Here is a 24,131-nt window from a genome sequence, read left to right as displayed (position 1 = left end):
TAAAAAAAAAACCAAAGATGTGTGTTTGATGTGCTAATGGAGATTTTCAACAGGCATTGTGTTGACTTCCAAACTCCAAATGAGTTCATCAGGACAGACGTGCCGGTTTGTGAATGGGAACCCGGTGCCGTGCTAACGGGTGTGTCGGGTCGGGAATGGTTTGTGTGATGTTGAGTGATAAGGGGAGCACCTGTGCACACCTGCCAGCCTGTCAGCATGAACGCATAGAGGCACACATGTACATCACATGCTAAGCGGAGTGTGTGTGTGTGTGTGTGTGTGTGTGTGTGTGTGGGTGCAGGTGGGCGAGCTAGAAAACGGGCATGAGGGAAGAAATCCAACAATGCCTCCTGTGACCGGGTCTGCAGAACTAAGTTAGCGTGGGATACCTATTGATCCACTTCCTGCTTTATGAGTAATAACAGACGGAAACAGGAAATTTTAGGCTCAAAACCAACGACAAAAAAAAAAAACAGCACCCTAGAGAGCCAGCTCTAGAAAAAATGCCATGCTTGACACACATCCACTCAGACATCTGCTTTTACCTTGTAGGAACTTTGGGAGGAAGTCAGTGTAGGAACCCAGTCCTGGCTGAACTTACACATATGGCAGCAATGTGTCTGCAATCCCTGCTGCCCTCCTGACCCACAACCACTGACGCCAGCATGTCTTAGTGAGGTAACGTGTTTCCTCCAATAGGTTGGTGTTGAGAGGTGGATGCACGTGTGTGTGTGTGTGTGTGAGTGTGTGTGTGTGTGCGTGAGGGGGGTTTGAGGAGAAAAGCTCAGGATCAGATTGCATGACTTGGCTTGCCCAGTATAAACAGCACCCGAAAGACTTCACACACACATGCATGCACGCTCGCAGTGACACACACACACACACACATGGACACACATATTTATATACTGAATAAAAAGCTTTGATCAAGGGGTATTTTTCATTTGAATGGCGGCCTGCAGTGGAGCGACAGGTCAGTCATGTCACGGTTGCACACCTACGCAGGTAGTCAGGCAGAGAGACGAGCCGCAGTGAACCGAAAGCAACTTCAACACATTTGATGGCTGCAGAAAAGAGACGACAGGTGGATGAGATAAAACCCATCGAAGCCGCAGACTGATTCTGTAGGATCTCCTGTGATGAACAGAATTTCCACTGAGTGAAAGACGAACTTGCCGCTAAGCAGACATTTATATTTCAGCTGTTTTGAAATTTAACTCTGACATCTCGATTTGAGGGGTATTTTTCAGTGCGTAGGTGGCAGTCCATCTTTTTTTTTTTTTTTTTTTTCGCTTTGAGGCAATGAGATCACCAGACCTGTCACCTTTCCTTTTTGAGCGCGCACAAGACTGTAATATCATATCATTGTGTTTTAGCGTTCGCAGCGTCACGCATGCAGCCCCTGACTAATGTGACATTCCTGAGCCATTAGTGACAGACATACAATACTGCCATCTAACAGAAACAGAGAGAGACAGGACAGCTCTGTCTGCCGTCCCTGCAGTCTGCACTTGAGTCAAAGTATTAATTTGATTTTCCTGTAACAGGAAATCACGTTACGCTGACCTAATTATGAGGAAAAGGGGATTGCCATTCATTTTTATTCTTTGCGTGTGTTATTTCCATGGACAGAATGTCAGAACATTATTTCCACGCTCTAATAAATTACAACAGTAAAACAAGAAATTGCTGTTTTCTTGCAGCCTGGACTTAATAACGAAAATATCCCCTTCGGTTTCGGGTTTACAGAAAGCTGATGTTTGATCGCTCGCGACTGGATTTATTTTTATACTTTGTGGTCCTTGTGTATCACGGAAATAGAAAATACAGACGTCTCCAAGAGAGGATTTGCTGCTCCATAGCCAAACACCCTCTACTCTCTTGCTAGGAATGATGGGACGCGGCGCTGTTTGTCTTTGAAACAAACATTTTGATCAACATATCTGGCTTTTTTGAGTCACGATTCCTCTCACAGTCTATGAATGTATTTGTTAGTCCCACTGAAGTGTCTTTTTTTATTTGACGCCACTGGTTCAGAACGGCTGATACGTCTATCGACTGTAACTAGCGGTCGGAGTGAGTCTGCGCTGGCAGAGTGGCGAGGCAGATTCACTCGAGGATCAGATTCAAGCCATGAGGGTTAAGTCAGCGGGTTAAAGTTTCAGTCCTACTTGCAAAGTCACGACCCACAGAACATCACTGCCCGAAGCTTTGGTGCCAACTTCTCGCGCTGGAGCCAACTCTCCCGCCAACCACAAGGAACTCTCTCCCCTTTGCATTTTTGGACATCACATGCACGCCGCCCTGGCTGTGGGGAAAAAAGAGCCATGTCGAAAGCTTGTCGTCGAACTCGGCAAAGATGGTTAAAATCGAAATTACAATATAACAACAACTGAGGGCAAAGATGAGTCAATATAACTGGGGTGGAGATGAGTAAAAGAAAGGGCATTTTTTGGTGTGGAGTAGAATTTGCAGAGGAATGCCGCATGTTGCAAAAAGTTTTGTGCAATATTCGATGGTTTTCAGGACTTCGGGGGTTCCTCGCATCGACGCTGAAGCGCATACAACGTAGCGGAGGAGAATACATTGTGCACACAAAGAGCACAGGCCTCCGGACAAATAAACCAGTTTAACTGAAGGACAGGATATGGCCTAGAGGAGGGGGTACACGCCATTTCCTCCCCGACTCTGCACTCCTGCTGTCCCCTTCAATAGTGCATGTGTTTGTCAGTGTCTGTGTCATGTGGGAGGTGCTGAGTTTCCTTCAAAATACAAACCTTTTCTGTCCCACGGGGTCAGAGGGTAGAGGATGAGCCATAAAAGAGCATGATGGTAAACAGATGAGACGCTTGTATCAAAACTCCTCAACTCCGTTCCACCTTTGATAAAGACATTCAGCTCCATCACAAGGAACAAGTGGAGTCAAAATATGCTGTTCTGTTCACTTTGTCCAAAGACTTGGCGCAAAAGAAAGAAAAAAAAGATCACTTTTTAGGAAAATAAAAAGAATCGGATATATTTGTGAATCCAAAAGCTGGAAAAGTCATATCAGCAGAAATCTAATCCTCCGATAAAGTGAGCTTCCAGATGGAGGATATATGATCTAGATAAACGTCCCTGTAGGACGGCCACAAAAACAGGTTAGCTTTATTCCAGTGAACGTGCAATGACAAAAAGCCTGCAACAATAATACCATATTTTCCAATTATATCAACCTCCAAAAAACTGACGTTAAACTGCGGTAAACATATTATTCGGTTACTTTGAGTGTAAGGTAACATATCATTTAATCTATCCTTCTACTCCACAACATTTTCTCCCCTTTTCAAAGATTTTGACGTTACTGACATAAAATCTAAACACCGGAAAAAATCATCAGGAGCAAAATATTTATCCCACAATTCACTTGGGCTGACAAGGACGTTTTCAGGGATGGGACACATTTCACATGAAGTAACCAGTGTTTGAAGACAAGAATTTTAAAAGGAAACTATTATTATTATTATCATTCAATATTCAGACATACATTAATCTATGTGTACACTACATCTAAGTTTCTGATATCCTTGTGATGTCATGGTAAGGTATGACTATTCGCAGGTACTTTTTCGTCACATTGCCTTTAACTTTAGCAGCACCAGCTCTGTTTAATGTGAGGCTGTACCTGTTTCGTTTTTTAAAATGTTTTTCAACGGTTGCTGGCTCCAGGAGCATGACCTCACAGCCTCACTATGCCTGCGTTTGTTGCACGGAACAAAGTGATTGCGGTTGCATCAGTGGTAATGTGACCGTGGCTTAGCACACTTCATTTCACTGATTAGCACAACTTCACCCAGAAGGCGATGTGTGTGTGTGTGTGTGTGTGTGTGTGTGTGTGTTTGTACGTGGGGGCGAGCAGTGAATTACATGGGCCGTTTGAAAAGAATCCCCTGCATGTCTACGGGTTTTCATTTACTGAAAATGTCCCAGGGGGAGCAGAAACATCTCATCTATTCTCAGCTGCGAAAACGAAAATGTTAGCGATGTCTACCGAGATGCTTTGCAAGCGTGAGCCGAAAAAAAAAAAAGCCTCGCATTTGATGCGAGAAAAGGAGCGTCTGAGGTAAACACCGCATAAAACCAAATACGGCGGGAACAAGTTTTGACAAGACAGAGCACAAACTGTGTGTGTGTGTGTGTGTGTGTGTGTGTGTGTGTGGGCAGTTAAGAAAACAGGTGTCAGACTAAATGTAAGAATAATAAGAGGAGGGGAGAGGGAATCAGAATAGACCGCTGTTGTGTTTTGCTTGGACCCTTGGATGAATCAGTGTTAGTTTTGGCACCTGAGAAGAGAAAGGCTCCCGTGCAGAATCTTCCTCTCCTGCTCTCTCGCCGTCTCTATCTTGCGTTGTGTCATCCTGTCATTCCTTCTCCCCCCCTCTTATTTACCACAGGTATTCAGTTATTTGCCCCCGGGCTGCTGCTGCCGGTGGTTCTGAGAGGTGCAAGGTGCACTTTTGTCCTCCTGTCAGGACCTGTGTGGGCCCAGGGGGGTGCCAGCTGAAGGACCGGGACAGATCTATTGTCCTGAAACATTCCAATCAGTGAAGAATATGCTAGGGAGCATGGGGTGGGCAGTGGGTGTGGGTGTGGGTGGGGGTAAGATGGGTGGAGATCAGTCTTAAAATTAAGGCATTGGGGAAGTTGAGCGCGGAGGGAAACCGCTTGGCCTCCCGTCTTGTCCTCGCTCCTCGTTCCATCCCGGCCTGTCCCTTGAGGAGCTGCAGGGGAGGCGAGTGCACCTGCTTGAAATCCACACCCCAGGGCCAGACGCCCGTCTCCCCCCCCCAACATCCCCAGGTTCAACACAGAAGGAGCATGTGTCGCACACGCTGGTGTCCATTTACACTTTAAAAAAAGGACGCGAGGTCGAAAATCCCCTTTATCGTGGCGGTTAATCGCTCAGAAATCTGTATTTTTCAGTGACTCCTTTGTGGCTTTTATACAATTCAGAGTAATAATTAGATTAGACGAACACCATCTTGTGCTGGCTTTCATTTCCCCTGCGCGGTCCGTTTCTTCACAGCGAAACGCTGTAAATTTGCGAGGGAAGTCCAGAAAATAACTGACTTTCTGTGGAGCCGTGAAAAAAACTTTCTAACAGAATTACAAGCTGCGTGGAGACAGATAAGCCACCGTGCACGAAGAAGAGATGCTTTCTTTTCAGTGCCCCTTTTCTCACAGTAACTTTTTCCCCCTCGTGGAACCTCATACTTATATACACACTTGTATGTTATCTGCTCCATCATGTGCTGCATGGCGATCACGCCGAAAAAGATGTGAGTCAGAATTTGTCAGACAGACAGATGTGCATGCAAGGATATGTGTGTGTGTGTGTGTGTGTAATAAGACACTCTTTTGCAAGTTGGGACAGGTGTGCCACCACCTGACTGCACCTCCTGTCCCTAACACCTGTCCCCCTCGTCTCTGCAAAGACCTATACACCACCCTTCTATCCTGTCTCCCCATCTCTCACTTAAACACACACACACACACACACACACGCACACACACACACACACACACACCAGTCTAGCAGGAGGGCAGGTTGCTGGGCTGTGACAAAGTGAGGGTGGGGGTCTGCTGGCCAGTTTGCCCTCAGTATCCACACAGCTGTTTCCTCTGAAAATAAAACTCCACGCTGAAGCACTGGAGCTCAAACTGCCCTGTCTTCCTCCACATTGCGGTGTCATCTCTACCCACACGGTGACATCGCCGCAAGCTGTCGCAGAGATGTTTTGAGACCACGGCGCCCCAGTGGAAACAGATGGGGAAGTATCAAGAAACATATCACGGCGGTTTCTTGTTTTCCAGGTTCGGATCGGAATTCCTACGTCGCCGTTGACGGAGGGTTTTCGTAATCAGTGACACGACACAACTGCTTCGATTTCATACATCGTCTCATTGATTATGAGAAATATACTGACGTCAAGGAGAGGATTTGTGGCGAGGAAGACGATGAGACGCACCAAGAATCACACCGCGGGGACGTCCGGAGGGCCGCTCGTGAACTGAACGGATCGTTGACGGCACATCACCTCCCTGTCGGCCTGGTCTCACTCCAATAGCGTCTCTAAAAAGTCACTTTACGACCCTGGTTTTTAATTTTTCCAATTTATTTGCCAGAAGAATGGAATATTATATTTACTGTTTCTGAAATGTTTCAAACTTGTGTGATCACGAACGATGCCGGAGTCCCTTTTTTTTTGTGTTAGCCGTGTTAATTAGCCGAGTGATATCACAATGCGATCAGAGGGGCGACCGCAATGATCAGATAGGATTCAGGTTATGAGAGATGAGTGAAAGAAAGAGAGAGAGAGAGACAGACAGAGTGAGCGAGAGAGAGGTCAAAGCAGCCTGAAGGCCATTGTAAATTCCTCGCTGGCTCAACCAAAGACATTCTTCGCTGCTGTTTTTCTTTCTAATCTCAATGCTCAGATTACCAGCTAGAGGGCCTAACCAGATGAGAAAAGAGCAGAGTGGCATGCACGCACGTATATGTGCCCAAACACGCACAAACACACGCATACACAACCGGGTTTGTGGAAATGCACCAGCTTTTAGAGATGCGGCTGTGAAAGCATCGGCGAGAACCTCCACACATGAAGCAAAGGAAGCTTCGCCGGTTGACAAAATAAATAAAAACACACAAACACGCTGAAGTCATTACCTGAAAGCTTTTTTGGAAGCCCAGGGAAAACAACCCCCTACGGTGAATGCTGAGAGGATTCCCACATGACAGCAGCCCCCATGCAGTGCCACCCAAACACTCTCACGCACAGCATTAGAAAGCGGGAGCATCTAATAAAGCCTTTCCAGATGTGCCCGCGTCAGTTTCATTTTCACGAGGTTATTTAATTGCCGTTAGATGTGATCATCTGGAATCCGAGGAATTCCGTACCTGGTTATCAAAGTGTTAAAACACGAATATCTGCAAATTAGGAAAGCGCGAGGGTTGGAATTGTCTTTTTGAGATCCGGTTGCTCCAAAATCAAGGCTGGCTGACAGGTATAAGTTACGCTGACAAAGCTCAAATTCATTCTCTTTATCTTGGTCAGAAGCGTTTTCCATCTCAAGCGCTTCCGAATGAGTCGACCACGAGGGTTCATATCTCCCCGGTTTTCCATTCTTGTCGTTTTAAAATTATTTCCCCGCATCACCAGCCATAAATAGACCCACTCGTAACTTTTATTTGGGAGTGCGTTGCAGGCCCAACAGGTGGCGCCGGCTTCAGCTGCAAGTAGAATCGAGATGATAAGAACTATGTTTTGAGGCGTTTGCTTTTCAGTCAAATGGAAAATCGATACCTATACAACTGGGAAGGAGATGGGATTCAAGCCTGTTGGAAAATCAATATAAAAGCTTCATCAAACTTCTGCCTAATACATGAATTGCATCAGGATGAGGCCTCATCTGTTTCCTCTAAAATGTCTGTTTTTCAGGCACTTTGCACAGTTGGTGTTTAAAGATCCAAAGCAAGAAAGAAGAATAGCGTAATAAAATAAATGTAAAAAAAACAAAACAAAACAAACAATCAGCAGGAAACATGTTAATTTCCCTATTCTTGCTTGCTGTAAATCAAGCGACAGTTCCTGTGCCCATGCTGGTAGGAAAAACATTTCAAATGAGGGTGCTAAAAAAAGGGCCTATCTCTAACCACTAATGCACGCACCCACGGATCCCTAACAGCTGGGTAATCCCGGAAGGGTCGATCTCTGCCCGGGTGGTGGCGGTTGGGGGCTTGAGGCCCAGTAAGGTGCTCCGCCAGTGGACGGGGACCACCTGTCAACCCCGGATCCACGAGATGAAAATCAAATCGCCGTTGTCTCGCCTTCTACTTTTGGCATCTGAGCGCTTTTGCTCGTCTTTTGAGGGAAACAGGCGCCGCTGTTGAAGAGGACGTACAGACGCGCTGACTTGAGGTGACAAGTAAAGCGGGGAGTGATCGAAGGCGGGGCATTAAAGCAAATAAGGCGAAAAGTTTTTTTTACGTAATTAAGGGTGTAAGCAAAAGCAAGAGGGAAAGAGGGCAAATGAGGAAAAAGAAAGGAAAAGAGGAGAGCCGAAGCACCTGTTTTGGGCCGCCATGCCCTTTCCCTTGCGGGCCGAGGCTTGCACTGCCTCGCCTAAAACGACGCATTCAAACCTCCCACTGCCGGCTCAGCTATGTGAGAAAGAGTAAGGGTCAAGTTTCAGGTTTTAGAGATAAAGACATTAAAAACGCAGCCGAGAAAACACAGTGATTGCAAAAGGCAGAGACGAGTAATATACATTTTAGCGATATCTATGTATAAATGCATGTGAGGCCTCAACACTGCAGCAGCGCTTGACGGATTTCAAATAGAATAGAGTAACATGTGCCTTTATTCGTCACACAGTGGGGAAATTTCAACGAAATAGATAAATCAACAGAAATAGTGTTATTCACAAGCTAATGTGACTTACATGTGGGTGCCCCATCTTTTCCACCAAATCTTTATTGTCAACTACATCACGGATATGATCTATGGAAAACACAGGGGACATTTTGGCTGAAATGCTTAAGTTTTGATTAAATTGTGCATGTTAAAAGCTGAAATTGACAAAGCAGAAAAAAGCACATAGCAGGTGGCGGGTTCACAGAGCGACTCCAACATTACTTCCACACACCCAAACATACACAGGCCAGTCATCTGATCTGGTCCTTCCACCACAAGGGACCATCGCAGGCATTTCAGAGGCCTGGAAGTTCTTTGCACCTCTTCTTAATGCTCCCCACCTCAACTCTAACACACACACATACACACACACAATACAGAAGAGCTAGCTACAGAGCTCATTAACCTCCTGATGGAGGGAATGGGGGTCAGGGGCATCAAAGTGGCAGGATCACTGCAGACTCACCATGCAAACCCCTACCATGGGGGTCTGGAGCCGCAACGTCTCACCCCCTAATGAGAGGCCATGACATGCACACATCCACACACAGTTTAACCCCTCAGGACCAGCTGGAAAAGAGAGTCTGACATGCCTGTCCTAACACTCCTCCTCCCCCACAGCCTCCCCTATCACTCCTCCAAACTCAACAAATTCCTACGGCGGGGAAATCTTGAAAAATGATTAGAGGTTGATTTACTGTCTGTGAACTGAGCATTGAGTTGATTTCCATTTTATTCAATTGATCAAAATCTTATTGTTGGAATTTGACGGATCAGATCGATATCGGACAGTAACCATGTGCCTCGGACAAGTCTAAGTAAAACATTTCTAAATTGCATTGTTTTACCAGTTTTGTGGAAAAAAAAAAAAAAAAAACAAGAATCCTAAACAGTTGAACGTCAACTTTTTGCCGATCTTTCTTCTTCAATGTAACTTTAGAAAGGAAAGGCGAAAGAGAGACTGTAAAACGAAACAAAACAAAAACACACCTATCTGTCAATCAGCACGACCGATTGGAAGTGGCAAACAAAATCCGAGGCATGTGGGAGGGGGTGGTGTGTGTGTGTGTGTGTGTGTGTGTGTGTGGGGGGGGGTTGGCTGGCAGACAGAGAGGAAAAGGGAGGGGAATTTGGAAGAGTATTCTGCCAGAAAGGCAAGTGCAGCAGCGGCGGCAGGGTGAATGGGGGGGTCGAGGGAAGAGGCACCTTGCAACAGCTGGTCTCAATTATCCATGGAGGGGCTGCCGAGTGTACAGGAGTGTGTGTGTGTGTGTGTGTAAGGTTGAGGCATTGCAGAGGGAGGACTGAGAACACTGGCGCCAGGAGGGGAGCAACAGGTCAAAGAGGATGAAGATTATAAAAATACTAGCAGGCTGTTGGGTTTGGTCTGCCAATTCATAGTGTGTGTGTGTGTGTGTGTGTGTGTGTGTGTGTGTGTGTGTGTGTGTGTGTGTGTGTGTGTGTGCTGGATGCTTGCTGCCCTGCACTGCCACAGGATGTGGAAGGGTGTGTGTCCATGTATCGAGGTGATATGTTATAGCAGTTATTGCATACATCCTGTAAGATAAACTTGCTCATCCATTTGCTCACCACTCCCCCTGTAAAAAAAAATCAATTGACTAAAATGGGTTAGATTCCTGAAATGATAAATACCTATAACTTGTCATTGCTGAGATCTTGACTCTGTGATTAAAAAAAAATCCATATAGAATTATATCTTTGGGCTGTTTGAAAAAAGTTGAATTATTTTACTGGCAAACAAAGCTCACTTTAATCCAGTTCCAATATTATTTTTGGATTAAGTAAAGATATTCAGCACAGACAAATTATGTCCACTGCCTTGAATATGAAGCAACAAAGATGCACTTTGTTTAAAATGATCCATGTTCTTAAAGATAGTTTCAGGTTGGGGTCACAGCCTGAGCTACTTGGGTTTCTGCTGCCCTCAACTGTTCAAGCTAACAAATTACATTCAAGTCTAAGCCAATTTCCATCCGTACAAGTTGTGAACTATTCCAGTTTACATCACTGATTGTGTCCAACTGCGTTTGTAAAGAGAGAAGATGTGGATATTTTCCAGGAGCCGTATGAAAGCATCAAATTGATTCCATGGTGCTGGTATTCACATGGAAGTTCACAGACGTCTCTCCATTAATCTGGGGTTTGCAGAGGACCTGGAGGAAAAGTGAGATTTCCTTGCATTCTTGCGATGGGAGTTCTTTCCACCTCTGAAAATACCTTTCCATGTAAAAGGAAAATACATTTTCCAGTACATTTCATTTTCTAAACCGTTTTTGCATATATCACTTGGACATGGCTGCAAATCGGCAAACCTTTTTATAAGCTTAATTTTCTGTGAATGAAATATATGTTTTCTCCTATGGTAGATTTTTTCGATATACTTTGTGCTGGTAAGTTATGCAACATTGTTTCAGTTTCCTTCTTCTGACTAGGAATGTACTAGAATACACTCATCTGCTTTTTGCTTTCCCTTTTGTATTTTTACAAACAGTGGCAACTTTCATGCAAATACCAGCAAAGTCATTACATGCTCAGCACTGCTGTCACTGTGGAATCATGTGGGTTAACACATTTCTACATGTATTGGATGGTTTTATATGGCTCCTGGAAACCAAAGAAAATATCCACATCTTCTCTCTTCACATAAAACATTTGGACACAACCAGTGATGTCAACTGGAATTGTTCACAACTTGTAAGGAGGATGGAATTTGGCCTACACTTCAATGTAATTCATTGGCTTGAACAGTAAAGGGAAGCATAAAACTGTGGATCTCAGGCTGTGGCTCCGACCTGAAATAGTGTCTTCAAGAAAAGGGATCATTTGAAATTAAGTGTATTTTTGTCGCTTCATATTTAAGACATTAAAACATTTTCCAAGAATGAAAAAGCTGGCTCCATAATTTTCTTTTACAACACCTTTTGGCAACTTTTTAGGTGTGGCAGGTGACAGGTCTCTTAACCAATATTGAAACTGGAATATTTTCCCAATTGGGATGGGTGTGTGTGTGTGTGTGTGTGTTGTGACACCTGTAGTTATTAAATGAGTCCAAGACACTGGAACGCGTTAAAACACAATGTCAAGGTCGGTTATGTGAAAGCATGACTGAGAGAAATAAGGTTTATTTTCAAACTGATCAAGAACGTTTTTTTTCAACCCTCTCTCATTGGTACAACTATTGAAAAGCCCACACAACATTTGCATTTTAAAAAATAAACTACCCCCCCTTAATCAGATCAGCATGCTTTTCAAAATATATGCATTAACAGGATAATGGACCAAGTCAATAAATATGTATAGTGCTTCAATCAGTGTTCCGCTTGCATGGAAGATTAAAAGGAAATAAAAAGTAAAGGTCTCGATTAACAATCACAGAGTGATAAAGGAAGGTAACACTGCAAAGTACTGCAATAAAAAAAACAATAAAAGAATAAATAAAAAAACAACAACAACAAAAAAAAACAGGGACCCCAGATGATAAAAATGGACAATAGTCAGAATAAGATTAACTGTTGAAATAAGTTTGCAAAAACATTTGCCGCTAAAAATAAACAAATATCTGGTTCTGTATACATGTGAGCTAGCGAGGGTTCTTTTTCAGTTTACGTGTTCATACTGTATTAACTTGTATTGAGGTTTACTGATTGTGCAAAAACATAAATGCAGATGACAAAATGAGACCTCAATGAAAACTCCCAGAGGTATTATAGAGGTTTGAGCTTTAAAATTGCATGAATACCCTGAACACGATTTACACAGCTAGAATTGGAGAGTGAAAGAGGTTGCATGATTTACTCTTTACAATAAAATAGTGTATATTGTAGATGGTCATAAAACAATCAAAATTAAAACATTCTGCTCCCTCAAACAAAAAGCATGAGCTAAAGAGTTATACATTCCCTGAGTAACCTGAAAATACAATAATCTGTCTTTTTAGTAAAGACTAACTTGATGGGAATGGAGTGAATTATGATCAGCAATACTCTGCCCCATCAAACACACAGCCTTATATAAGTATAATAATATATCACTAAACACACTTTACAGCGGGGGTTCGCTGTCTTTGGGTTTAAAAAGGTTTCTGACTCCACTTTGTCTGTGCGCGTGCGTGCTGTTTGAACCTCTGCCTCCATCGTCATCATCGTCCACATCTTCCTGGCTGTTTCTGGCCCAGTCGGCTTTTAGAGGCATCAACTCAGGTGCGATTATATCTCCATCCTGTGTGGTTAACAGTATAGATACCCGTCATGACTGAAGAAAGACACAAAGCTCTGCTGACAAACTGTTTTTTCCCCCTGTTATTTTAATTCACATCCTCAAACTATGCGTGTAAATATCACCTGCGGTTTTGAGAAACTGTTGTCAATGCACCACTGCACAAAGTGCTTCTTAGCTGCCTCCAGACTTCTTTCATCGGTCTTCTTGAAATAAACCCTGATTAGCTGCTCTGCAAAGCGCTTTGGAAGAAATTTTGATACCTGAGAGAAAGACAGCAGTTGGGTGCTTAGCTTCACCGGATCTTTAATAACAGGCAAGAGGCCCAATGGACTTGAAGATGAAGGTTTTGGTGATATTTACTGTACTAACCTGGTTCTTCTGGATCTTAATGGGCGTTATAGGGTCATTCTTGCAATAGAACCGCACACTGTCAATGGGGTTCTTCTTTTTCATCCCATAATCCATTGCGATGACCTAAAACGATGGGGGTTTCAGTGACAAGCTCGACTCACCGCCACTCACGCAGACTGTTGAATACAAAAACTCACGTGAACGACAAAATCCTCCGGCTGAAGAGGCTGAACAAGAGTCTCACCAGTCTGAGGGATGGACTGAGATAACTGCTCCTCCAATTCGCGAATTTTATCCTTCGGAAAGACACCGACAAAAATAAACACACTGGATCTTGTATCAAGCAGGATCCGAAAAATAATCAGGAAAATTCGACTGGATCTATTTAAAAGTGGGTGCTGTGTGCATTCAATCCAATACACACTGAAAAACAAAGATCTCATCACAATAAATATTTAAGAATTTAGTTAAAATGATGAAAAACAACATGTAGCAGGGGGCTGTCCGCATTAAATGATAACAACCGTGCCATTTGCATCCCTAAGCGGATGTATTTATTTACATATGTTTTTTTTATAGCAATCAGACTTTAAGGACAACTATTTATTTAAGAGCCTTTTCCAGGCAGTCACTGAGATGTTGCTGAACGATCACCAGAAGAGCAAATACAGCGTGCCTGAAAATCACTGTGGTCCTTTGGATTTAAAATTCATCATGATCATTGTCTGGTTGTCTTCATTCAAAAAAAATAAAACCTAAAGACTGATGAGCACAGTGAATGGTGACATGTAACATTAATGACAGTCTCAGTAAATCCTGTCCATGCTGATTTGGGAACGGTGGATAATTTCCTATATCTTTGCGCTGTTGTAGCACCCCTATGACAGGGTTTGTGTCATTCTTTGAGCTTCATGTACGGCAGGATCCAAAAATGCAACAGAAAATCAGTCCAGTACGCAAGAGCACAATGAGTTCGCGTGTGAACTTTTTACACGGTCAGTCGGCTATGACAAGAACACACCTGGTCGACAGGGACTGGTTTGTCTGGCTGAGTTTGGCCCAAACATTTGTAGAGGCGGCGATGTATAATGTTGCGCAGGATGTTTCTCGCCTCTTGCAGCTCTGGTTTTGAAGAGTTGAGGATTTCTTCAAACACATGATCTGCGGGATAAACAGGCAGGGGGAGACGGCAGGTCCAATTCACCAAACCAAGGTTCCAGGTCATTCATTGATTTCTGTCTTAATGGCGATTATGAAACCAAATGTACAAATGAGGAAGGTGAAATTGTGGTGCTGCATTGTGTGTGAAATCACACAGAACCTTTTGTTCGAATTAAAAAGGCAGCCTCAGAAAGGCACGAGACAGTGTCTGTCTGAGCAGGTCCTCGGCCTGGATGCATGCAGAGGGTTTTGTCAGGAAGGGCATCCGGCATAAAACATTGTGCCAAAGCCAAATATGTGAATCGAACCGAGAAGGTGGTATGAAAGTGTCTAGGAGAGGCAGCAGAGAGTTCCTATTTAGATTATTCGACAAGATCTTAGAGAGTGAGAAGATGCCTGAGGAATGGCGAAGACTGTGTGATTGTGCCCATTTTAAGAATAATCTTGCCCTCGCCCAACCATTGCTTTAAGTTCCGGGGAGACGGTCGCGCATCATACGTAGCCCCTATGATAAACCTAATTCTATTGGCCTCCATGCTCCACAACTCTCTCCACTTCAACGTTCTCCTTTCCACATTCTTCCTATTCATCCACTGTCCTTGCTTTTTTTACGACACTGCTCAAATATGTCTTACTGCCTCCTCTTGGCTATGTATTTCAGCAACTATCAACTTCCTCTTTTCTGCAACCGATGCCTCGCTCCACACCGGCTTTCTTACACCCCGATAGCATCCCTATGACGAGGGGCGGCGTGCGCTTGCTGCACTGCCTCCTTTGGGTTACCACGACGCTCAGGCAGCGTGGGACTCCGAGCAATTTCCGAACAACCGAGTTCAACAACAATTCTATCTTCTCTACCTTTGACAGGGGAACCTCAAACACTGTAGAGGCCAAATCAGTCGAGGCAAGAGGCAAAACTGCAAGCACAACTTCAGCTTCCCTTTGGAGCTCTGACCTATCTATACAAAAATGCTTTGAATCATTTCCTGCCGCAACCACTGAGTTTGTCCTTGAACCGTCTACCCAGACTCTTCACCAGTTTCTGGAAAACGGTAGTCACCACCTCACCATTTATCACAATCGCCTCTGATTAATACTTCATCTATCGTAAATTCCGAACTATAAGCCGCTACTTTTTTCACACGCTTTGAACACTGCGGCTTATACAATGATGCAGCTAATTTAAGTTTGTTTTTTTTTGGGGGGGGGGGGTTACCGAGCTTCATGCCGCCAAAACATTTAGCCTGGTCACATCGGACAAATGAAATTACCGTGAAATTCTGAGGCTGTTCAATTCTGACACAGAGGAAGACGGTTTGAATGGTTTTTGAGCGCAGGAGGAAGACAAAGATAGTGATCGGCTCGCCGGTGCTGCTTATCTTCAGGCTCGCTCAATAGTCCGGATATTATGGTTAGTGTCATACACAGATCTGTATGTAGATAATTGAGATTATATGATGGCACACTGGCCAAGCGAAGTTCCTGTGTGTTGACGACAAAATGTTTGAAGCCAACGACATGACTATGAAGCTAGTGATAACCAGTCACTGACTTCACATTTGGACATCTTATATGATGGACCAACTATTGGTGACCATTTGGGTTTTGCCAATGACCTGTCAGCTTGGTGTAGGCCTCCATGTCATCAATGGCAGAGGACAGTGTGAACATCCTGCCGCCTGAGCCTTCGATCTGGATTTGCTTATCGGCCTTTAAAAAGGCTTCTGTGATCCTGCATGAACACAATGAAAATATTATCATTTGTGAGAACATTTTCTTGAATTCTCTGAGAACAAAAACGCTAAAATACATCAGACCTAGAAGGTACGTACATGAGCTCAATAATGTTACCGACTCTATGCTGATAAGCGGTCCTGTGGAGACAGTTCCTTGTGTGGAACATGTTGTACAGATTGCCCACTTCCTGTTTTAAGATTCACATTACATTCAGTTATGTGTAATCATAGTCATTTCACAAGACAATGAAAAAGTTCATGCTATAACGTCAGCAGTACCTTGTCCCTGGTGCAGATCTGCTTCTCTCCATCAACGTCACACACCCTGACAAACTTTAGGGAGCGGCGATAGTCGTAATTGTTCTGGATTCCCAGATGGTAGCAGTCTCTGCAGACCCAGCATCAAAACATGGTATAAATTAACCAAACAAAAAAAAAAAAAACATAAACCAGAATAATACTTCATGTTTGACAGAAAGTAACAAACCTGGCAAAGTAATCCCACTTGTCTACATCAATTCCATTTCTTTTGTTGGATACAATTTCATAGAGGAAAGACTTGTCCTCTGCTCGGCCTTTATACGGCCACTGTAGAGATAAGAAACATGATATTGGCATCAGGTACTGCTTGTCTATATAAGGTGCTGACAGTTATCTCGTGCTTTCAAGGTGACAGATACCTCCTGATCCTGGCCACCATTAGTCTTCAGAGGTCTAGCAATCTGTTCCCTGATGAAGTCCAGGTCCTCAGGCAGCACCAGACCGCACTCCATCATTACTGACTCCAGTTTATTGACATCAACCAAGTGGTCAAACATTTTGCAAGAGGCATCCTCATGCTGCAATGCATTTTTATTATAGTCATATGATGTGTTCATTTTTAATTTGTAAATGGCATATAATCATTCATCACTCAGATATTACAGGGTTTTTGTGATGAAACATGACAGGACACAGAAGGTGCTCGTCTTATCACTAAGGATCAACAAAGGTCACCAAATCTGTGACCGCAACTTACATAACCAAAGTTGTCTTATAACTAAGCACGCTCTAAGGATTACAAAGCAAGGGATGTTTACACAGTAAACTAAGGCTTTTTTACAAAGCAACTGTAGCGATGGTGTTGTACCAATAAGGAATCTAATGCCAAAAATAGATCTACATAATACAAATATCAAAGATCAAAAACTCATGTACAGTTGGGCATTTACACTATCTGTTTTTTTTTTGTGCTTAGAGGACAAGATGCTGCTTTGTCCTAAATCTGATTTGAACGTTCACATCTCCAGTACTGGAGGTTTTGGTAAAGGGTGAACGGCAGAAATAAGAATTACCTTCCAGTTCATTCCCGGTCGTGCTTTGGGGATAAACAAGCCATCAAACATGTGGGAAAACGGTCCATGTCCTTTAGAGGGGAAAAAAAAAAAATCATCAGGCTTGACATTTGCAGTTTCAGTTGCACTTCCTCACTCTGACAACTGGACTTTTGGTAAACACGTACCAAGATCATGGCAGAGTCCAGCGATCTGCACGCAGAGGACGTCTCTGGGAGTAATCTTGAGTTCTGGCTGCCTGCTTTTCAGTGCTTGAGCAAGTTCTCCTGCCAGGTAACCCACTCTATCAAGAAGATAAGGAGGAATACGTTTTGTTACAGCTCCATGAAACAACAGATAATAAGGTCAAATGGATCTCATTTCCTTTTTCACAGGCAGTCTTGTGATCCTAGAACTGAATGGGTAAAGGATGTCTCTCTCAAAACACCATCTATTTAAGGATCTTGTGACCTGACTGAAATTATGAGGATGAGAATGGCCTTAATGAGCCAAGTATGTTCGCACATACGAAGTATTTGGCTCTGGTTCACAGTTACGCCCGATCGTAACAATTTTATTTCATACACAATAGACTCGTGTACCCAATGCTGTGTTCAAAGCGGTTGTGAGATGCTCCGGGAAAGACGAAGTAGGTGGCTCCCAGCTGCTTGATGTTCCTGAGTCTCTGGAACTGAGGCGTGTCGATGATCTTGATGAGAAGTGGGTGCAGCTCTACATGCCCGTGGATGGGATCGTTCAACACCTGTTGCCAAACAAGACCAAATGACATATTCAAGCATTTAATCATGAGAAATAACAACAACTCTGTCGACGGTTCACATCTATCAAAGAAGTTAAAGGGTACAAACAAACAGCAAATGGTAAAATCAAAGAAGCATCATATCAAACAACCAAGAGAACGGACTTGATCCGCTTGTTCCCTTTCTTTGTTTTAGCTTCCTGTAGCCTCACCGCTCCACCCTGGTTCTTCTCATGCACACACGTACTGTCTTGCAGTGACTAGCCTTCATTTCTCTCCTTTCCAGAGCATACCTCCACCTCTCTCGATTTTCCTCAACCTAGAAGTGTCAGGGGTACTATGCGATAGCCAGAATGAAAGGAAAGGTGTACAAGACAGTGGCGAGACCAACAAAGCTGTATGGCCTAAAACACTTACAATGATGAAAAGACAGGGGCCAGAGCTGGAGGTCAAATGAAAATGCTAAGGTTCTCATGGATGGGATCAGGAACGAGTCCATCAGAGGAACGGCTCATGTTAGATGTTTTGGAGAGAAGGTCAGAGAAGCCAGATTGAGATGGTTGGGTCATGTACAGAGGAGGGATAATGAATATATTGGTAGATGGATGCTGAAATTGGAGCTGCCAGGCAGGAAGTCTAGAGGAAAACCAAAGAGAAGATTTATGGGCGTAGTGAGAGGATATGAAAGTAGTTGGTGTGAGAGAAGAAGATACAGAGGCTAGGATTAGATGGAGAAAGTTGATTTGCTGTGGCCAAAAGGAGAAGTACTACTGCACTGTGGGTCTTTCAACCTTCTGAATGTGCGAAACATATGGCAACATGCGTTGCCTCTCTGATGGACTCATCCTGGATATGACCTTCACAATGAAAATGAAAAATGCAAATGCATACGAAAAAAAAAAAAAAAGTTTGTGGAAGGCCTCAATGCACTCCACTCCTTTAGACTGGGAATGGAGACTGCTGTTGTTACCTTGCTTTCGTGGGCTTCTATCTGCCACAGCTTCTCCAAGCTGTGCAAGATCCGATGGCGGTCTCCCAAACATCTAGATAAACGAAAAAAACGAAAACGAAAACGAAAAAAATACGCAAAGGATGACGTCTAAGAATGTTGGAAAACGTGTCATGAATGCGTGAACAGTTTTGGTGCCTCTCAGTGAGGCTGGTCACACTTACTGCACACCGATCCCCTCCAGGTCTGCACTGCTTAGATATCTCAGCCCGACGCCCGTTATTCTTTGCTCTGGAAACGCAAGTTTTACGGAAACTTAAAGAGTAAAGAGAGAAACCGGTTCCCTGCAGATGTGACACAGGAGAGCAGGCAGGGAGATGAGCATTTCAGCTTTAAATCTACTAAAACCCACCTCTGAACGTCTGCTCCCATTCCCCCAGACCCTCCGTCCGGAGGTACCAACACGTTTCCTCCACTCCCCATCGCCCGAAGTCAGATACCAGCAGCTGGGCGGGGGAAACCCGCTTTTCCGGCGTTTGGGGACCGTGGTCGCGGCTCCCCACTTTCCCTAGCGGCCGTTTTCGACCTGCCATGTTCACTAGCCCGGTGGAGTCAGTGGCAGCGGCCGCCGGGAAAGCGGACGTCCACTATCCTGAGCCGATTTAGCGGCTATAAGGATTGCCAGCCACGCCTGACAGTTTCCAGCGAATCAAGGTTGAAAACCCGCCCAGTTCAACATCGAAAACCCGCCCGATTTGGCAACGCCGGCAACCAGGCGCTTCTTCTTCGAATCGTTATTTTGAAGGCAGGTGGCAGACAACGCGCAGGCGCATTACCGCCACCTACTGCAACTAAACTAAACTAAACTAAACTAAAATAAAATAAAATAAAATAAAATAAAATAAAATAAAATAAAATAAAATAAAATAAAATAAAATAAAACTAAGTAAAAACAAAACAAAACAAAACAAAACAAAACAAAACAAAACAAAACAAAACAAAACAAAACAGAACAGAACAGAACAGAACAAAACAAAACAAAACAAAACAAAACAAAACAAAACAAAACAAAACAAAACAAAAAAAAAACAAACCAAAACAAAAAGAAACAAAACAAAACAAAAAGTAACAAAAAGAAACAAAAAGAAACAAAAAGAAACAAAAAGAAACAAACACAACAAAACAAACCAAAACAAACCAAAACAAACCAAACCAAACCAAACCAAAACAAAACAAAACAAAACAAAACAAAACAAAACAAAACAAAACAAAACAAAACAAAACAAAACAAAACAAAACAAAACAAAACAAACTAGTTAGATAATTCTCTGTTATTGGTGGGATTACGTTGGACTATCTGTAGGGTTAGCCATGCTTAATATGCACAGTAACACAGGAAACAGACCTAACAACACAGTAACAATCATATTACAGAAAATTATGACATTTTATGACAAAAGGGCTTCAACTGTTGTATCATTTTCTGTTCACATTCTATTTTCTGAGATTCCCTGTACTTTCCCACTTCTCTGTCTGAGACATTTTTCCATTTCTGTACTTTGCCATTTCTCTCTCATGAGACACAATCCCACTGATGCTGTCAAAGTCCTGCAATGGCCTTGAAGATAGTTATTACTTCACATGCCATTTCTATCTGTTTCACCACCTGTTTTGTGTCCAACATTACCTTTTCAATGCTTGTATTGTTTACTCCTTTGTGGAATCGCTATCCGGACCCTAGCCTTGGACTGAGAGGACGAGGTGCGCCCGGTGCTATGGTTCCCGGGTGTCGCCACCACGACCTTGCCTCAAAACCGTACTCAACAATTTGGTGTCAGTAATGGAATCATCAACGCTAATATAAGCATTGCGTCTTATTCTATATGGATTGGATCAATGTGTGGCCAGGCTTGGTGATCTCTGCAAAAAATACAGTGAGATACCTCTGAGAGTTGCTTGGAAGATTTTGCCCAATAGAGGCCACGTTTAGTGGAAATTGACACCAAACACTTTTAGGAATCAGTCGGAGTTGCCGTATCTGCTGAGAAGAAGTTACTCCTTAAAGAGTTGCTCCAGGTTATAGATGAGTACCAAGTATCTTGCCTAAATCAATAGACCAACAACCACGGGAAAGGGACAAAGCAAAACCAATAACATAAATAACAAACCGATAATTTATAAAACATCGACTGATATTCGAAATAATGTGGATAAATCAGAGGGAGTCACAATTTCACTCGTGCCTCTTCCCGGTGAAAGTCCGACACAATTAGCAAAAATTTGTGGATCGTATGAAACCGAACCGTTCTGTAAATTGTGCAATCAACAAACTCTGAGAAATGGAGGAGAATGGATCAAACTGTTCCCACTCAAAGGATCATTCACTGACCATCGCATGAATGAGTTGAAAATGATCACAAACAAAAAGGGATGTAAAAAAATGACATGAGGGAATGTGAAAGGATATGGAGGAAATGTGCAAGAGTCTATGAACAAAATAAGGGTTCTATACTAGCTGAGACTGATGAGGAAATATGGCAGCAGGGGGCAGCCGAGGCCAGAGGAACTGCACCCAGATCTCCATGCAGAGGACGAGGTGGATGAGTCACATTGAAATGTCACATTGAAACTTCAGATTTCAATGTAATAATGAACCTGATTTCACAATGTCCTTGATATGATGAGACAACCATCTTAATTTGTCGACTGCATGTAGCATCAAAAAATCAAGATGCTACATGCAGTTGGGAAGACCAGATTTCACAATGATTTTGCCAAAACTACTTCCACACATTTTTGAACCACGATTAATAGTAGAAATTTAAATGCTCGACCCACGTAAATGACACTGCAGCCGCAGATTATGTGTGGAACAGACCACCTGATCTTAAGGGACTCTTTGATAATCTCAAGGACTTTCTCACAAAACCCACCGGATCTTTCTGCGATACACGAATGTACACAGAAACCAGACAGCAGAAGTGTTTGTGCGCAGGTCCAGACAGGTGTGGGAAAATGAGTCGGGTCTGCCGATAGAGTTAAATCAGTTGTTCAGAGCCACATGCATGACAAATATACTGTACTTTTCCACTTCAATCCCACAATCCCAGTGATGCTGTCAAGGTCCAGATGATAGTGACCGTTTCACATTCCATTTCTATCTGTTTCACCATCTGTTTTGTGTGCAACATTACACTTTTCAATGCTTTTATTTTTTACTCCTTTGTGGAATTGCTGTAACAAATAAAGGGGAGTCCTGCTCGAAGAACAACAGACACAGTCTCTGCCCTGTGTCTCTCCGCTCCCTGCAGCTACGAACTAACCTCTGATACAATAGAGCTCATTCACCATCGGCTCTGAGATCCAGACCCTAGCCTTGGACTGAGAGGATAAAATAAAATAAAATAAAATAAAATAAAATAAAATAAAATAAAGCCTATGGATGTTCTGAGTTATTTAGGTCATGGTTAATCCTTATCAAAATCTGTCCATGGCAACAAGACTTGAATTTCTCTCCTTGATGGGAAGAAATTCACCTCTCATCTGAGATGCTTCTTCAGCTGATCTTTTACAAGGATTTTAAATAATTTATTGCTTTAAAATAGATAATAATGTTTTAGTATCTGAGTGATTAATCGTATTTTTTTCAATACAGTTTCAAAATGGACTCATTACAGGATTATTGCAAATTGTTTGACCAAATCAATGGAATAGTGGCGTTGGATTAGTTTTCCAGGTTTGGCCTCTGAAGTTGGTATTTTCTGTCATTACACAATACTTCTATAATCCATAGAATTCAGAGACATAATGACTATCGATGCACTCTAGAGTTTGCCCGGTTGTGTGACGTTGACGGACAGACACAGATCTGCATCCAACCCTCTCCTCTGTATCCTCTCTTCTCAAACCAACTAACTTCAACTAATCTCTTTCTGTCTATCCATAAACCTCTTCTAGGCCTCCTTCCTGAGTGTACATGAATGTACTTTAATCCACATTCATTTGTGCTTTCCTTTGTTGTTTTTTTTTACAGACAGCAGCAAGTCATTAACATTTACGGCAGAAGAAGGATTCTGAGAATTGAAACTGAAACTTAGAGTATTTACTCAAAATAGCCCGAGCCCTCCAGCTCAAATAATTTGAAGCTCCACTCCATCAGAGAGGCTAAACATCCAAGTCAGAGAAACCAGCAACACACCTGATGTCATACAGATGACGTCTGCATCTCACAATCATTTAGGCGAACGATGCGTGTAAGGTTTAAAAGCAATATTGAAGCTGGAATGTTTACCAAAATTGGGATAGGTGTGTCCTTGCATGTGAGCATGTTATGACAGCATTCATGAAGAGTTGGCTGACGACAGTTTTCTTTCCATTGTTGTTACGTCAGACCAAAACACTGGAGTGCATTTAAACTGGGTGTCAGGGTCAATTACATGAAAGTGTGTCTGAGAGAAATTAATCTAAATATTATCTGATAATGATAGTCATTGTTGTTCTGGATGCCCAGATGGTAGCGTTTCCTGATGAGACAGTATCAAAACATGATCTAAATTTACCTTTGCATAAAAACCTAAACATGAGTGATGCATTACTTCAAACTTCAGGATTCAAGCCGGTCTATTCCATTGAAGGTGGCAGTACCAAACATTTTGCAATAGTCACGTAATGTGATCATTTTGAAGTTGTGAATGAAAATATGATTCATCACTCAGACATCAAAAATTGTTTTATTTTATTCAATGTTACATATGTATTTTAATCCTTGTCAAGGACTGAATTGGTTTGACTGAAGAAACCTGCTGGACGAGAAGTGAAACATCTTCAAGGGAAGAAATTCAAGTCCAGTTGCCATGAAAAGATTTGGACAAGGATTGACTGCAACCTGGATGACTTTGAGCCTCCATAGACATTGATTCTTGTTTGGTTTCTTTTATTTTTGTAAACCCCACTTGGGCCCTCACTCCCACATAGTAAGCCCGGTACTACACTTCCGTATTAGATGCCAGCTGCCTTCAAATTAAGAACTCGAGGGTGTGTGTCATGGCTGGTGTTACAAAGTCAAATGTTTTTGCAATACCGGGCGGGTCTCGAGTTGTGAGGGCTGGAAACTGGTAGACGTATCTACCAAACCGAACAGCGGCTATATAGGCAGTGAGGAGCGAA

General features: G+C 43.0%; 1 protein-coding gene across 2 annotated transcripts; it reads right to left on the bottom strand.

Annotated features, from left to right (window-relative positions):
- Positions 1–11,569: 11,569 nt before the first annotated feature.
- samhd1a (SAM domain and HD domain 1a) lies at positions 11,570–19,772 on the bottom strand. Of its 2 annotated transcripts, XM_086141539.1 has the most exons (17): positions 19,378–19,772; positions 19,190–19,256; positions 18,987–19,059; positions 17,859–18,019; positions 17,445–17,560; positions 17,278–17,348; positions 16,624–16,782; positions 16,431–16,531; positions 16,223–16,331; positions 16,040–16,131; positions 15,824–15,939; positions 14,176–14,207; positions 14,068–14,088; positions 13,244–13,342; positions 13,065–13,169; positions 12,818–12,955; positions 11,570–12,695 (listed from the first exon to the last, which is right to left on the bottom strand). In XM_086141539.1, exons 1-17 carry the CDS (start codon positions 19,556–19,558, stop codon positions 12,519–12,521), a joined length of 1,818 nt encoding a protein of 605 aa, XP_085997665.1. In that variant the 5' UTR covers positions 19,559–19,772; the 3' UTR covers positions 11,570–12,518. The 2 variants fall into 2 exon arrangements, with proteins under 2 accessions (XP_085997665.1, XP_085997664.1); XM_086141538.1 differs by having other exon boundaries at positions 14,068–14,207.
- Between the last annotated feature and the right edge of the window lie 4,359 nt (positions 19,773–24,131).

Source organism: Fistularia commersonii, chromosome 34 (genome assembly GCF_037954325.1).
Source record: "Fistularia commersonii isolate RoL2024-O1a breed Wild chromosome 34, RoL_Fcom_v1.0, whole genome shotgun sequence".
Classification (NCBI taxonomy): Eukaryota; Metazoa; Chordata; class Actinopteri; order Syngnathiformes; family Fistulariidae; genus Fistularia; species Fistularia commersonii.
The sequence above is the reverse complement of the archived record's forward strand: the minus strand, read 5'-3'. Positions and strand labels throughout refer to the sequence as shown.